Genomic DNA, 17,089 nt, shown 5'->3' with positions numbered 1-17,089 from the left:
ACTCTTGAGCGTTTTTTTCACACAACATTTTAGCATAAACATCAGCATAAGCTAAATTTCAGCATAAACGAACAGGACCTTAGCCTCTTTCTCGCTGGTACAAGAAACAAGACCATTATGTGGTGATTGCCTGATTGGTTGGTGCTGATGTTGAGGGTGATGCCAGTGTGACCGTTTCAGTATCACGCTAACGTGAAAGAGGGGATTGACACTTTGACAGATTCGGACGGTCAACGTCCCCGACGTAGAGGAGAAGTTCTGTTGGAGACACCGCAATCATCGGCTTCATTTGGAGAAGAAAATTGAAATCTTCAATGTTGTCCTCCCATCAGTTTGAAGTCTCAACTTCTGGAATGCCTGTATTGGAAGAGGTAATTCAAATCTGTTTGTTCTCCATTCAAATGTGATCAATTTTTTGCAAGCTGAGGTTAGGTTCCTTCCGGTAAAAAACGACCTAGGTTAAAGTTGTTGATTCGATTCATTTGCTAACTGTTCTTTAAACTAATTTTGTTAATTGCACAATCTACTAGTCCAATCTCTTAGATGTCCTCACAAAGTAAGTATATGTGTGTCCTTGTTTTTATATGAGCGAATACATGTGAGCCCCTATATGTGTGTGTTTTTCTTTTAGCAGTTATTTTTCGTTCTGTGCAAATTAAATCCAGTTTTGATAAATTCACTGAAACAGAGCCCTGAGATTCCAATCGATGCAAAAGCCAAGCTTATAAATAGCGAACAGGGCCGATGGACCGCCACTGGAGCGAGCCTGCATGCCACCGTATCTTTGCATCGGCGCATACAGTGCAGCAGGCCAACCAAACGCCTTGCTCTGCGCGTTTATACCCATGCGCATTCAGGTTGGGCACATGCGCCCATCCAAACACGACACACCCTAGAGGCCTAGACTAGACGCACACGCACTCGATCAGTCGGCGTCCATGGTGAAGCCGTCCCGCCGTCGTCGTCCTCTCCTTCCTCCGCTCCCTCTCCCTATCGCTCGCCTCATCCGCTTCATTCTCTCCCATCCCCATCCTGTGCGACTGCGAATGGGGGAGAGGGGACGCAAGATCCGGTGCTCGGCGCCCACGGAGAATATCAATAAACCTAAGTGTGGTCATTCCCGTGTCACCCCGCGCCGCACTTGTCAAACCCTAACCTCCTCAAGCAAGGTCGAAGTTGCGTCAATATCGTGCGCCAATCCCATCTAAGGCGCATCAGGCGGTCCAGGACAAGTCGCCCAAGTCGCCCAAGTCTCCAATTTTGAGGCGACGCACAGAGGTTCTTCTTCCCCACCGCCGCTGGATCTTCTAAATTGCCCTGGTAACTAATGATTCGTTATTTGAGCATTTGGTTTGTTTAATTTTCCACTACCGTTCACCACGTTAACTGTTTTTCCCCTCAAATGTCCTCTCGTGGCTTCCCGACGGCAAAATCAAATGAGTTCAAATCACTGGAAACGGATAGACTGTAAAGTAATCTGTTGCTCCCCTATACGCGCGGCGGGGGCAGGCACTGAAAGGGCTCCCCTGCTGCTGCATTGTAGCCGTGGCAGGGGCAGGCGCCGAAAGACTCTTCTGCCATACTGTAGCCACAGCATGGGCAAGCGCCAAAGTCAGTCATGCAGTCACATCAAGTCACTGTAGCATCATGGCAGCCTGACATGTCTGTGTACTTGGATTAGATAGGTAGAGTTGTATATATAGCTTCCAACTACAACTCAGTAAAGAGAGAGAGTTCAGTTTTGCCATCTCCTTTACAGAGCTCCGGCGAAAGCTGATGCTTGTGTTGTGTGTGTGCACTCTGTTCTCCCCCCCCCTTCTTCTACCTCTAGCCATAGTGAGTGAGAACGTCGGTGACCGGTCGGCTCACCCGTGCGGGAGATCTCGAGACCAACAAGTGATATCAGAGTTGTACAAGCGCTGTTGCCGGACTAAGCACTGGCGATGAGGATGGTTTGGAGATGGACGACAGCAGCGGAGCTGCTGTGGCTGTCCAGCCACGATAGGAGGTCATTGTGCGCATGGTGCGGGAGGTCAGTGGCACCAGTTGGTCGACGCTGACTCGCACCAACTATGGCGAGTGGGCGGTGACCATGAATGTCAAGCTAAGAGCCCGACGGCTCTGGAATGCCATTGACAAAGGCACCGACAATGAACATGACGACATGTCAGCGTTGGAGGCTATCCTCGTTGCTGTGCCAGCGGAGTACAGAGAGCCGTTGGGGGCGAAGAACTCTGCTAAGGAGGCATGGGAGGCCATTGCAGCGATGCATGTCGGCTCTGACTGCGCAAAGAAGGCGACAGCCCAGCTGCTGAAGCAGGAGTATGCCACCCTCAAGTTCATGGATGGTGAGTCAGTGGAGGACTTCTCCCTCCGTCTGCAGTCGCTCATCAGCAAGCTGAGGAGACACGGCATCACCATCGATGAAGAAGAGGCGATCTCCAAGTACCTCCATTCCATGCCGGTGAAGTACATCCAGATCACTCTCTCCATAGAGACAATGTTGGACTTATTCACCCTCACCATTGAGGATGTAATAGGATGGCTGTGAGCGGTGGACAAGAGCATGGAGCAGGCCACAGCAACGACAGACAGTGGTAAGCTGCTGCTGACAGACGAGGAGTAGGCTGCCCGGATGAAGGAGAAGTCTAGGGAAGTCTCCTCCAGCCGCGGTGACGATGGCAAGCGCCACGGCAAGGCTCTTCAGAGAAGAAGAAGAAGGTCAACCTCAACGCCTACCGACGCTGCGGGAAGATAGGTCATTGGGCAAAGGAGTGTCCAAATCATAAGCAGGAGAAGAAGGCTGAGGCTTATTTAGCACAGGCTGATGAGGCCACTCTCCTAATGGTGATGTTCTATGCACTGCACGACATTGAGGCCAAGGAGAAGGGAGAGGTGATGGCGGTGGAAGGGCACGACAAGGCTCTGAAGGCTGTCAACCTCGATGAACCGCGCGTCCAAGTCCACCTCGGACGTGTGGGCGACGGACAGGAGCAATGGTGGTACCTAGACTCCGGCGCCAGCAACCACATGACGGGCTCCAAGCAAGCCTTGTCCAAGCTCGACGGCAACGTGACCGGTACGGTGAAGTTCGGTGATGCCTCAAGGGTGGCGATCCGAGGGCGCAACACCATGATCTTCAGGTGCTAGAACAGCGAGCACCGCACGCTGATGGATGTATATTACATCTCGCAGCTGTGTTCAAGCATCATCGGCATTAGCCAGCTAGATGAGCGTGGCAACGAGGTACTGATCAAGGACGGCGGCGTTGAAAGGTCCTAATGGCTAGAGGGGGGGGGTGAATAGCCTAATAAAAATTTCTACAACAACACTCAACAAAATAGTTAGATAATTATGAGGCGAAGCAAGTGTTGCGCTAGCCTACTCAAAAAGCAAGCCACCTACCACAATTCTAGTTTAGATAGTGTTGATTCACACAAGAGCTATGACACTACCCTATGTTAGTGTGCTCTCAAAGGCTAACTAAAGAGCCACACCAACCAAACAAGCAAACTCTCACAACTAGCTACACTAAAGAGCTTGTCAACTAGTTTGCGGTAAAGTAAAGAGAGTGATCAAGAGGGTTATACCGCCATGTAGACGAAAGAACCAATCAATCACAAGGATGAATAACAATGAAGACCAATCACCTCGGAATCAATGATGAACACAATGATTTTTTACTGAGGTTCACTTGCTTGCCGGCAAGCTAGTCCTCGTTGTGGCGATTCACTCACTTGGAGGTTCACGCGCTAATTGGCTTTACACGCCAAACCCTCAATAGGGTGCCGCACAACCAACACAAGATGAGGATCACACAAGCCACGAGCAATCCACTAGAGTACCTTTTGGCTCTCCACCGGGGAAAGGTCAAGAACCCCTCACAATCACCACGATCAGAGCCGGAGACAATCACCACCCTCCGCTCAATGATCCTCGCTGCTCCAAGCCGTCTAGGTGGCGGCAACCACCAAGAGTAATAAGCAAAATCCACATCGAAACATGAACACCAAGTGCCTCTAGATACAATCACTCAAGCAATGCACTTGGATCACTCCCAATCTCACTATGATGATGAATCAATGATGGAGATGAGTGGGAGGACTTTGGCTAGGCTCACAAGGTTGCTATGTCAATGAAAATGGCCAAAGATGTGAGCTACAGCCGGCCATGGGGCTTAAATAGAACCCCCCATGAAATAGAGCCGTTATACCCATTCACTGGGCATAACGCGGGCTGACCGGACGCTCCGATCAGTTGACCGGACGCTGAGCCCCCAGCGTCCGGTCGCTCGTAGTTAGCCACGTGTTCTGACTTCAATGGTCATCTGCCTTGACCGGACACTACGCCTGAGTTGACCGGATGCTCCGACAGAGCTGACCGGACGCTGGACCCTCAGCGTCCGGTCGTTTACAGTAAGGGTCCAAAACGTGTTTTTGTCGACCGGACGTGTCTGGTCATGCTTGATCGGACACAGCCCAACATCCGGTGCTTAACCCTAATTACTGTGCTGACTGACCACTCGACCGGACGCAGCCCTTCAGCGTCTGGTCGTAGAGCGACCCAGCGTCCGGTCAGTTGACCGACGCCAGCATCATTGCGACCAACCCCATTTCACTTCTAACTTCTCCACCCTTGCTCAAATGTGCCAACCACCAAGTGTATCACCTTGTGCACATGTGTTAGCATATTTTCACAAACATTTTCAAGGGTGTTAGTTCTCCACTAGATCCTAAATGCATATGCAATGAGTTAGAGCATCTAGTGGCACTTTGATAACCGCATTCCGATACGAGTTTCACTCCTCTTAATAGTACGGCTATCAATCCTAAATGTGATCACACTCTCTAAGTGTCTTGATCACCAAAAACAAAATAGCTCCTACAAGTTATACCTTTGCCTTGAGCTTTTTGTTTTTCTCTTTCTTCTTTTCAAGTTTAAGCCCTTGATCATTGCCATGCCATCACCATTGTCATGTTATGATCTTCATTAGCTTCTCCACTTGAAGTGTGCTACCTATCTCATGATCACTTGATAAACTAGGTTAGCACTTAGGGTTTCATCAATTCACCAAAACCAAACTAGAGCTTTCAATCTCCCTCTTTTTGGTAATTGATGACAACCCTTATACAAAGATATGAAATAAAATTCAATTGAATCCATGTTGCTTGCCCAAGCATATTTACCATGTGTAAAAGGATATGGACAAGTTTCATGAACCCCAAATGATAGCAATTGCTCCCCTACATATATGCTAAGAGTTTGGATTGAAGCTTGCACATATGCTTAGATAGGATATATAAGAGTCAATGTCTACCAAATGATGCTAAGGTATAAAAGATGGATCTTTGAAGCGTGATACCAATCGGAGTGCACCAATATACCATCATTAGCACCATGGTTAGCTCAATATCACTTGGAAACATACTTTGGAAAGATACCACTTGTAAAGACTTACTTGGAAATGAAAGTTATCTAGTGATTTCATTTCATCATTCAATCTTACAACTAATCATTCATCACACAAGCATGGATGTTTAAATTTAATACTTGTGCCATGCAAGCAAACATATGAAATGCATATTCAAATGCACCATACAAGTTCATGAGATTGCTCCCCCTACTTGCGTGCTTAAAATTTTAATTGATCCCTTTCCTTTGTTATATCTCTCCCCCTATGTCATATATCAAGATATCTTTATGTTTCACTCCCTTTATGATATTTCTTTCCCTTTTTCACTATCTTTGTTTCTCTCCCCCTTTGTCATCAATGACCACAAAGGTTCTAAATATATATAGTATTACTTGTAGGGTCGAGATTATCAATGTCAATCAATGGAGTGAGGATTATTTTCCCAAATTTGGTCTAGTCTAGATCATTTACCAAAGATATTTAACTCGGTTTGATCCAAGGACAAGCTTCTTCACACCTCAAATAAGGGTTATCTTTTACCATGTTGAGTTAAACACTTATAGCTCATTTTCTAGATTAAACACTAGGTTTACAAGCCCATAAACATGCCATATGCCATCACTAGATCAAGTCAAGCATAGAAGCAATAGTGATACCATATGGACATCAAAATCATTTGATTTTCATGAATGAGCTTAATAAAATAGAACCATTTGAAAGGTCCTAATAAGATTGAAAATATGACTAGATGCACTAAACATGTCCTTAGCAAGGATGTATGCCATGCCAATCAACTTTTACCTTGGATTGCTCGAAGGAGAGGCATGTCATATGAGTGGGGGTGCATCAACACATATTTGAGAAATCCAATATGTTCAACTTATTCCTTAGCTTGAAAAACCTTTTCTCATCCAATGGCTTGGTGAATATGTTGGCAAGTTGATCTTCGGTGCCTACACTCTCAATGCAAATGTCCCCTTTTAGTTGGTGATCTCTTATGAAATGGTGGCAGACATCAATGTGCTTTGTTCTTGCATATTGCACCGGATTGTTGGTTAGCTTGATTGCACTCTCATTGTCATATAGCAATGGCACTTTCTTGAACTTGATTCCAAAGTCACTCAAGGTGGCCTTCATCCAAAGTACTTGTGCACAATAACTATCGGCGGATATGTATTTGGCTTCGGCGGTTGATAATGCAACACTATTTTGCTTCTTTGATGACCATGAAATAAGTGATCTTCCCAACAATTGATATGTGCCCGATGTGCTCTTCCTTTCAACCTTGTATCCCGCATAATCCGAGTCAGAGTAACCAACTAGCTCAAACTTTGCTCCTTTGGGATACCACAAACCAACATTTGGTGTATGCTTTAAGTACCTCAATATTCTCTTTGTAGCCTTCAAATGACTTTCTCTTGGTGAGGCTTGAAATCTTGCACACATGCATACACTAAACATGACATCCGACCTTGATGCGGTCACATAGAGTAGGCTTCCAATCATAGACCGGTACAACTTTTGATCCACCATATTTCCACTTGCATCACTATCCAAGTTTCCATTGGTTTCCATTGGTGCGCTAATGACTTTGCTATCAATCATGCCAAACTTCTTGATCATGTCCTTGATATACTTGCCTTGACTCACAAATGTACCATTCTTCAATTGCTTGATTTGAACACCAAGGAAGTAGCTCAATTCTCAAACTCATTAGCCATCATCTTCCCAAATTCATCACAAAAATCTTGATTTGTTGATCCAAATATGATGTCATCTATATAGATTTGCAATATAAATAGATCTTTTCCAATCTTCTTGATGAAAAGAGTGGTGTCAACCTTACCCATTGTGAACCCTTTAGAGAGGAGGAAGTCCCTCAATCTCTCATACCATGCTCTAGGTGCTTGCTTCAAGCCATACAATGCCTTTTTCAACTTGTATACATGGTTGGGCTTCTTATCATCTTCAAAACCGGGAGGTTGCTCAACATATACTTCTTCATTGATGTAGCCATTTAGAAATGCACTCTTAACATCCATTTGATAGAGCTTGATGTTGTGGGCACAAGCATAGGCTAGCAAGATTCTAATTGCTTCCAATCTAGCAACCGGGGCATATGTTTCTCCAAAGTCAAGACCTACAACTTGTGTATAGCCTTGTGCTACCAATCTTGCTTTGTTTCTTACTACTATCCCATCTTGATCTTGCTTATTTCTAAAGACCCATTTGGTTCCAATCACATTGTGTCCCTTTGGTCTTTCTATCAACTCCCATACTTGATTTCTTGTGAAGTTATTCAATTCTTCATGTATAGCATTCACCCAATCAACATCCTTCAATGCTTCAACTATCTTTTTTGGTTCAATGGATGACACAAATTAGAAATGTTCACAAAATGATGCCAATCTTGATCTTGTTTGTACACCTCTAGAAATATCTCCAATTATAGTGTCCAAAGGATGATCTCTTGCAACATTGGTTGGTTGGAGGATTGGAACTTGATTGCTTGCACTTGCTTGATCATTGGGTTGAGCTGATGTACTAGCCACTTGATCTTGTTCATTATCATGAGAGCCACTTGTACTAACTTGATTTGTATCGTCTTGCACATTTGAGTTAGAGAGCACTTGCACTTGATCATCTTCATCATCATTCACTTGCCTAGGCCTCAATTCACCAGCATCCATGTTCTTCATGGCATTTGAAAGTTGAATACCTTTAACATCTTCCAAGTTTTCATCCTCTACTTGTGAACCCTTGGTTTCATCAAATTCAACATCATGAACTTCCTCAAGGGTACCATTATCCAAATTCCAAACTCTATTTGTTTTGCTTGTAGTGGAATAGCCAAGTAGGAATCCTTCATCACATTTCTTGTCAAACTTGCCCAATCTTGTGCCTTTCTTCAAGATATAGCATTTGCAACCAAAGACCAAAAAATATGCAATGTTGGGCTTTCTACCATTCAAGAGCTCATATGGTGTCTTCTCTTTCAATCGGTGACAATAGAGGCGGTTGCTACAATAGCAAACCGTGTTGATAGCTTTGGCCCAAAAAGATTGGCTCACATTATACTCACTAAGCATAGACCTTGCCATATCAATGAGTGTTCTATTCTTCCTCTCAACAAGGCCATTTGATTGAGGTGTGTACTTGGCCGAGAATTGATGTCTAATTCTAAACTTATCACACAACTCATCAATTCTAGTGTTCTTGAACTCACTACCATTGTCACTTCTAACTCTCTTGATGGTTGTTTCAAACTCATTGTGAATACCTTTGATAAATGATTTGAATGTTGCAAACACATCACTTTTGTCCACTAGAAAGAATACCCATGTGTATCTAGTGTAGTCATCCACTATCACAAAACCATATTTGTTTCCACCGATACTAGTGTATTGTGTTGGCCCAAACAAATCCATGTGCAATAACTCAAATGCTTTACTAGTGTTCATCATGCTTTTCTTTGGATGGGTGTTTCCAACTTATTTGCCGGCTTGACAAGAGCTACAAAGCTTATCCTTTTCAAACACAACATCTTTCAAGCCTTTAACTAAGTCATGCTTAATCAATCTATTCAATTATTTCATTCCAACATGACCAAGCCTTCTATACCATAACCAACCCATGCTAGACTTAGTGAACAAGCATGTAGATAATTTAGCTTCACTAGCATTGAAATCAACCAAGTATAGATTCTCATATCTAAAGCCCTTGAAGATCAAGTTAGAGCCATCTACACTTATGATCTCTACATCATCTACTCCAAATATGTATTTGAATCCAAGATCACACAATTGAGCCACGGATAGCAAGTTGAAATTCAAGCTCTCTACTAGCAACACATTTGATATGCTCATGTCATTGGATATTGCAATCTTACCAAGCCCTTTGACCTTGCCTTTGCCATTATCACCAAATGTGATACTATCACAACCAACACAAGATGAGGATCACACAAGCCACGAGTAATCCACTAGAGTACCTTTTGGCTCTCCATCGGGGAAAGGTCAAGAACCCCTCACAATCACCATGATCGGAGCTGGAGACAATCACCACCCTCTGCTCAACGATCATCGCTGCTCCAAGCCGTCTAGGTGGCGGCAACCACCAAGAGTAACAAGCAAAATCCGCAGCGAAACACAAACACCAAGTGCCTCTAGATGCAATCACTCAAGCAATGCACTTGGATCACTCCCAATCTCACTATGATGATGAATCAATGATGGAGATGAGTGGGAGGACTTTGGCTAAGCTCACAAGGTTGCTATGTCAATGAAAATGGCCAAAGATGTGAGCTATAGCCGGCCATGGGGCTTAAATAGAACCCCCATGAAATAGAGCCGTTATACCCCTTCACTGGGCATAACGTGGGCTGACCAGACGCTCCGGTCAGTTGACCGGACGCTGAGCCCCCAGCGTCCGGTCGCTCGTAGTCAGCCACGTGTTTCGACTTCAATAGTCATTTGCCTTGACCGGACACTGCGCCTGAGTTGACCGGACGCTCCGACAGAGCTAACCGGATGCTGGACCCTCAACGTCCGGTCGTTTACAGTAAGGGTCCAAAATGTGTTTTTGCCGACCGGACGCGTCCGGTCATGCTTGACCGGACACAGCCCAGCATCCGGTGCTTAACCCTAATTACTGTGCCGACCGACCACTCGACCGGACGTAGCCCTTCAGCGTCCGGTCGTAGAGCGACCCAGCGTCCGGTCAGTTGACCGACACCAGCATCATTGCGACCAACTCCATTTCACTTCTAACTTCTCCATCCTTACTCAAATGTGCCAACCACCAAGTGTATCACCTTGTGTACATGTGTTAGCATGTTTTCACAAACATTTTCAAGGGTGTTAGTTCTCCACTAGATCCTAAATGCATATGCAATGAGTTAGAGCATCTAGTGACACTTTGATAACCGCATTCCTATACGAGTTTCACTCCTCTTAATAGTACGGCTATCAATCCTAAATGTGATCACACTCTCTAAGTGTCTTGATCACCAAAAACAAAATAGCTCCTATAAGTTATACCTTTGCCTTGAGTTTTTTGTTTTTCTCTTTCTTCTTTTCAAGTTTAAGCCCTTGATCATTGCCATGCCATCACCATTGTCATGTTATGATCTTCATTAGCTTCTCCACTTGAAGTGTGCTACCTATCTCATGATCACTTGATAAACTAGGTTAGCACTTAGGGTTTCATCAATTCACCAAAACCAAACTAGAGCTTTCAGGCATCAGGATCAGGGACCGGGAGTAGCGGCTTCTTGCTAAGGTGAAGAGGTACTAGAATTGGATGTACCTACTTGATTTGAAGGTGGAGCAGCTGATGTGCGTGGCAGCATGGCACACCAAGGAGCCGTGGCTGTGGCATGCCCAGTTTGGCCATATCAGCTTTGACACGCTTGGTCGGCTAGAGAAGATGGTCCGAGGTCTACCCCACATCAAGCACATAGGCGAGCTATGTGATAGCTGCCTGGCCGGGAAGTAGAGGAGGCTGTCATTCCCAAAGGCAGCCAAGTATCGCATGGCGGACACTCTCGAGCTCGTCCACGATGATCTCTATAGGCCAATCATGCCAGCCACAAATGGTGGTCAAACATACTTCCTCCTGCTCATGGATGCTTGTAGTCGCTATATGTGGCTGCAACTCCTGACGAGCAAGGACGAGGCGGCAGAGGTGATCAAGAAGTTCAAGGCACGCACGGAGGTGGAGAGCGGCAAGAAGCTATGCGTGCTACGGACTGATCATGACGGAGAATTCACTTCGGTGGAGTTCGCTGCGTACTACGTGGATCAGGGTGTTGTGCAGCACCACAGCACGCCGTACTCGCCACATCAGAATGGCATGGTGGAGCGGCGGAATCAGACAGTGGTCGGCATGGCTCGATCCATGATGAAGGCCAAAAGCATGCCAGCAAGGTTTTGGGGTTAGGCGGTGACCACGGCGGTGTTCATCCTCAATCGCACGCCCATAAAGGCCCTGGAGGACATGATGCCATTCGAAGCTTGGTATGGGCACAAGTTGAGCGTGTCCTTCCTCTAGACATTCGGCTGCATTGGCCATGTTAGGAAGACAAAGCCGGTCCTCACCATGATGAAGGACAGGAGCACATCGATGGTGCTCCTGGGCTACGAGAAAGGTACCATGGTGTACCGGCTCTACGACCCACGTGGAGACAAGGTGGTTGTCTCGCGTGATGTCATGTTCAATGAGAAGGTGGCCTAGGACTAGGACAGTCTAGGCACGGGGGAAGCTGGCAGCTTCACCAGCACCTTCGTCATCGAGCACTTGGTCATCCACGGTGATGGAGACACTGGAGAGGAGGTGCCGACCACTCCAGCAACAGAGCCAAGCACTCCTAGGGCGGTGCCGAGCACTCTGGGAGGGGTGTCGATCACTCTAGGAGTGGTGCTGAGTGGTCCTATAGTGGTGCCAACCACTCTAGGATGGGTGCTGAATGCTCCCGTAGTGGAGCCGAGAGGTCTTGCAGTGATGCCGACCACTCCAAGACTATTGCCAAGCACTCCTACAGTGGTGCCGAGCACTACAGCTAGGGTGTTGAGCACTCCAGGTGCTGTGCCAACCACTCTAGCGGAACAGGGGACTCCATCGACATCGATCGAGTTTGCCTCATCTCCAAGCGACATCACTGAGTTCGTGGATGCCTTCCATGATGGTGAGGAGGTGCGGTTCCATAGGCTGGTCAACATCATCGGTGGCACAGGGTCCTTAGGCTTGGTGGGTCGGCTGCTCAATGACCTAGAGCTGCTTCTCATCAGTGCAGAGGAACCGCCCATGTTCGCGCTGGCCGAGCGTGATGCAAATTGGCGACGGGCAATGCTGGAGGAGATAAAGGCGATCGAGGAAAACAAGACTTGGGAGCCCGTCGATCTACCTCCAGGATACCATCCGATCGGCCTGAAGTGGGTGTACAAGGTCAAGCGGGACGAGCGTGATGCCATTGTCAAGCACAAGGCGTGCTTCGTCGCCCGAGGCTTTGTCCAGTGTGAGGGCATCAACTTTGAGGAAGTCTTTGCCCCGGTAGCACGCATAGAGTCTATCTGATTGCTACTGGCTTTGGCAGCAGTGAAGGACTAGCGCGTCCATCACCTGGACGTAAAATCGGCCTTCCTCAATGACGAGCTGGTGGAGACGGTCTTCATCAGGCAACCTCCTGGTTTCGCCATCAAGGGAGCGGAGCATAGGGTTGTCCAACTGCGCAAGGCGCTCTACGGGCTGCGGCAGGCCCCGCGAGAGTGGAACGCCAAGCTTGACGCCACGCTAGGCGAGCTTGGGTTCATGCGGTGCGCAACCGAGCACGTGCTCTAATGCGGCGATGGGGGAAGGAGGAGCTCATCGTCGGCATGTATGTGGATGACTTGATCATCACCGACGCGCGTGCGGAGGACATCGATAGCTTCATGCGCAAGATGGTGGCTTGTTTTTGAATAAGCGATCTCGGCATGCTCTCCTACTACCTCGGCATCGAGGTAAGATAGGGGAAGGAGACGCTCACGCTCGATCAGAGCACGTATGCCTCGAAGCTATTGGAGCAGAGCGGCATGGCTGAGTGTAAGCCATGCGTGACTTCGATGGAGGAGCGGCTGAAGCTAACAAAGGCCAGTACCGTGGCGAAGGTAGATGCAACACTCTACCAGAGCATCATCGGTGGTCTGTGCTATCTAGTCTACACTAGGCCGGACATTGCACTCGCCGTGGGCTACGTCAGCCGCTTCATGGAGGATCCCTGAGAGGATCACTGGGCTACGGTGAAGCGGCTGCTGCGCTACGTCAAGGGGATGGTGGATCAAGGGATCGTCTTTCTCAAGACTAGCGAAAGTGGGCTACAACTCACTGTGTTCAGCGATGCAGACATGGTGGGGGACATCGACGGATGGCGGAGCACCTCTGGCGTGCTCGTCTTCCTTGGGTGGGCTCCAATCTCAAGGCTGTCGCTGAAACATAAGGTGGTGGCGCTGTCCACGTGCGAGGTAGAGTATGTGGCAGTGACCACAGCGGCGTGCCAAGCTGTGTGGTTGCATTGGCTGCTGGGCGAGCTGATTGGTGTGGAAGCTCACCCACCAGCACTGATGGTGGATAGCTAGTCCGCCATCGCCCCCGCGAAGAATCCATTTCTCCATGACCGGAGCAAGCACATCGACGCCAAGTTCCACTTCCTCAGTGACTGTGTCGATGGAGGGCAGATCGTCATCAAGTTCGTCGAAACTGGTCGGCAGCTCGTGGGCGTCCTCACCAAGCCGCTCGGTCATCTTCGGTTCACGGAGCTGAAGAAGATGATCGGCATGGTGGAGGTTCTAGGGTTAGCAACAGGATTAGGGGAAGAATTGTAAAGTAATCTACTGCTCCCTATACACGCGGTAAAGGTAGGCGTCGAAAGGGCTCCCCTATTGCTACACTATAGCCACGGCAGGGATAGGCACCAAAAGGCTCCTCTGCCGCACTGTAGCCACAGCAGGGGCAGGCGCCAAAGTCAGCCCTACTGTCACATCTAATCACTATAGCAGCATGGTAGCCTGACATGTCTATGTACTAGAATTAGATGGGTAGAGTTGTATATATAGCTTCCCACTGCAACTCAGTAAAGAGAGCGAGTTTAGTTTTACCATCTTCTCTACAGAGCTCCGGCCAACGCTGGTGCTTGTGCTGTGTGTGCGCGCGCTCTGTTCTCCCTCCCTTCTTCTACCTCTAGCCATAATGAGCGAGAACACCGATACCGGTCGACTCACCCATGCGGGAGATCTTGGGACCAACACAGACTACTTCCTTGTGACTTAAAAACACTAGTCCAACTGCCTTGCAGTAGTATGATGCCTACCTTTACTGGTTTTATAACTCTCATAGAGGTCCTGCTCCTGTTGCATCCCTTGCTGATACTGCCTCCATGGTAACTCGCTCAATTCTCTGCTTATCTCTACGAAATCAGTACAAAGTTGTTGTGTTGAGTCACGAAACTCTCTCCGAAATTTGTATTTCTATTAAAGAAACTATGCTAAAAAAGTAAGTCATTGGATTTGTCCAATACAAATTTACTGATGACTCTAATATAAAATTCATACCAACTGTCTAAGTGTTAACAAACATGATTTTAACTGTTGTTAACGTACTGTTATGGACTCATGATGCAACTATGTGATCCATTTTGTGCCTCTTCGTGAATAAATAGGAACCAAATAATTACAATTAGACTGTGATGAGAAAAGGCCTATTCTGGGTACAGTCAAATCTTCCAATGCGGAATACTCTCTGTACATAAACCTCCCATCCAAATGGGGCTTTTCTTTGGGTATTTCACTTTTTTAAGCGTTTGAACCTATGCCTAGCCCTGTTGCTTCATTCATTGGGCTGAAATGTTGTGACGCTAACTTCAGCGCCCATGGGAGGCGGTTTTTGTAATTGCTCCGTATCTCCTTCCTTTATATGCACAGCAGGATTCACTTAAATTACACCATTTATATTTGAAGTACTTATTGGGGATGATATGCATAAGTAACGATGGTTTCTTTCTTTGAAAGTATTTGGAGAAGGAGAATAGCATGACGTCCTTGTGGGTGAATTCACACGCCTGTAGTAGTATTCGTGGTTCCATAGTGAATAAATGCATTGTTAGCTATATGCATATTGCGATTAAAGATAAAGGTGAAATAGAACATCCATATGCCTTCGATGCTGCTGAGGTACATCTCAATCTCCTGGCTATTTAGTTTGATTGATTCATTACCATATTGATTTTGTTTTAATGATTGAAAGAGAGGCTCACTAGTTTCTTGTATTGGTTATTTGCAAAAAAATGATGGATGGTTTCAAGTGTCTTGCTAAGGAGGCTGAGTTGATTTGTGAATGGCTGAGGCGTGGGCGCCGTATTTTTACCGATGATGAGTACACCTTGTGCCATAACATCCGGGATGCTACCGCTGAACCTTTTATTACCTGTCGAAAGTGATCTTCTCATATTGCTGCTGCCCTTCGGGTGCGTGCATGCCTGCCTTCACGTAACCACATTCTGGTACACTTGTCTGAAGTTTGTGTTACATGACTTTGATCAATTTATTTGCACCATCAGGGTATCAGAAAGGAGCCTGAGTGGTTGATTGAGAACTTGAAGTGTAATTCTGGTAAATCCATTAGTACCTCCATGAAGATTCGACAATTTGCCTTAGATTTTGTGTGGGGAAAGTTTGATGAGCTTGAACCATGTTATGCGTGGGGAAATGCGGAGAGCAGTGAAATTGAAATGGCCTCTGAGAGTGATGATGATGTCGCTGAAAGCCAAGATAACAACTACATGGTATGGTGTATGTTCTGAAAAATATGATCTTGATTTTACTCCATGGAGATATCAATCTCATGCTACAGTTGACTCACATGTATGGTTTTTGTTTCTTGCCAGGGGGATTGCTATGATGAAGACTACTTGAAACTTTATCATTAAATGCATGCCAGGGGGATTGCTGCGATGAAGACTGCTTGAAACTTTATTGTTAAATGCATGCTGAGACCAAATATATCAGTTGTTTTCTTTTGATGAATTTCTCTAGGACAAACTATCTCTGATCTTTCTTATGCTGCTGCATCGGTCTACAGTAGTCCATTATGCAATGAATTTCTATTTTCTTTCAGCACAGTTGTGTCCAATCTTATTATTGAACCTTTGTGTAAGTGTCATGGCTGCGTCAATTGCCATAGAAGGCCACTAATATTTACCATATCAATGGCATGTTGGACACCATATTTTTCTAGGGTTAATTTGATCCATGTCATTGCAAATGTGCCTATATTCAGATAAATGGCATTACAATTCGTCTATTCATAGCCATGTCACTCAAATTTTACAAAATTGAAAGGGCCTTGATCTTGTGCACAACACACTGGACTCATTGATTTTAGCATACTGTAAAAACGCAATTTGGTCTGCCACACATTCAACCTATTAAAATATAGAATCTAGCCTAGGAGAGGGAAGAGAGGGTTTTAGAATGACACTAATGCACTAAGGGCCTGTTTGGCAACTTAGTAAATTTTACAAATGAAAATTTAAGCACCTGTAATCCCTTGTGCACTAGGAAACTATTTGTGCTTGTGATCTACTGTTTGGGTAGAAACTAATTCTAGGGCTCAGCCGTGTGATACGATTGTGACATAATAGGTTGGATACAGAGAAAAATGAAGAACAATGCAAGGATCGTGTGATTATACTTTTGCTGGTGCTGTCCGATTGCCAAATCATGGCCTGCTATTTGATAGTCTGTAGGAAATGATTCATGAAAAACAAATCTGAAAACACAATGGCCTACGAACATGAAAAAGCAGTCGGAGGAGGACAAGATTGTCACCAACCATGGAAGGGCGGCACCTGCTGAAGCTGGAGAAGAAAACACTAAAACAGAAGACATCAGAGCTGACGAGCGTAGGCGAGCCAGAAGAGCGCTGAAGCCCAACAGGAGAGTGATTGGCACGGAATGGAAATGAAGACCGACGGCCCATGGCAGCCCATGTAACGGGCCAGGCATCGATTGCCTTGTAAAAGGGGAAGACGAGAGATAGCAAACTTGAGTTTGATCATCTCTGTACTTTGAACCCGGCCAATGGCCATGGCGGCGGCATCGTTAGGTGGCTTGCCGACGACCGATATCTACCAAACAAACTCCA

At 46.3% G+C, this 17,089-nt stretch overlaps 1 protein-coding gene across 1 annotated transcript; it reads left to right on the top strand.

The window, feature by feature from the left end:
- The first annotated feature begins 271 nt into the window (after positions 1–271).
- Positions 272–16,049, top strand: LOC136464145 (uncharacterized). The gene is made up of 3 exons (XM_066463105.1): positions 272–371; positions 15,504–15,728; positions 15,831–16,049. Exons 1-3 carry the CDS (start codon positions 315–317, stop codon positions 15,870–15,872), a joined length of 324 nt encoding a protein of 107 aa, XP_066319202.1. The 5' UTR covers positions 272–314; the 3' UTR covers positions 15,873–16,049.
- Positions 16,050–17,089: the final 1,040 nt, after the last annotated feature.

This window comes from Miscanthus floridulus, chromosome 7, assembly GCF_019320115.1.
Source record: "Miscanthus floridulus cultivar M001 chromosome 7, ASM1932011v1, whole genome shotgun sequence".
Classification (NCBI taxonomy): domain Eukaryota; kingdom Viridiplantae; phylum Streptophyta; class Magnoliopsida; order Poales; family Poaceae; genus Miscanthus; species Miscanthus floridulus.
This window is presented reverse-complemented; position numbering and strand designations above follow the sequence as displayed.

What these genes read in the sequence shown, in the direction of transcription:
- LOC136464145 (XM_066463105.1), top strand. Translation starts at nt 315, where the DNA reads ATGTTGTCCTCCCATCAGTTTGAAGTCTCAACTTCTGGAATGCCTGTA. An exon ending in GAATGCCTGTATTGGAAGAG is followed by an intron (nt 372 to 15,503) that starts GTAATTCAAATC and finishes TTGCACCATCAG; the next exon opens with GGTATCAGAAAGGAGCCTGA. An exon ending in GCCAAGATAACAACTACATG is followed by an intron (nt 15,729 to 15,830) that starts GTATGGTGTATG and finishes GTTTCTTGCCAG; the next exon opens with GGGGATTGCTATGATGAAGA.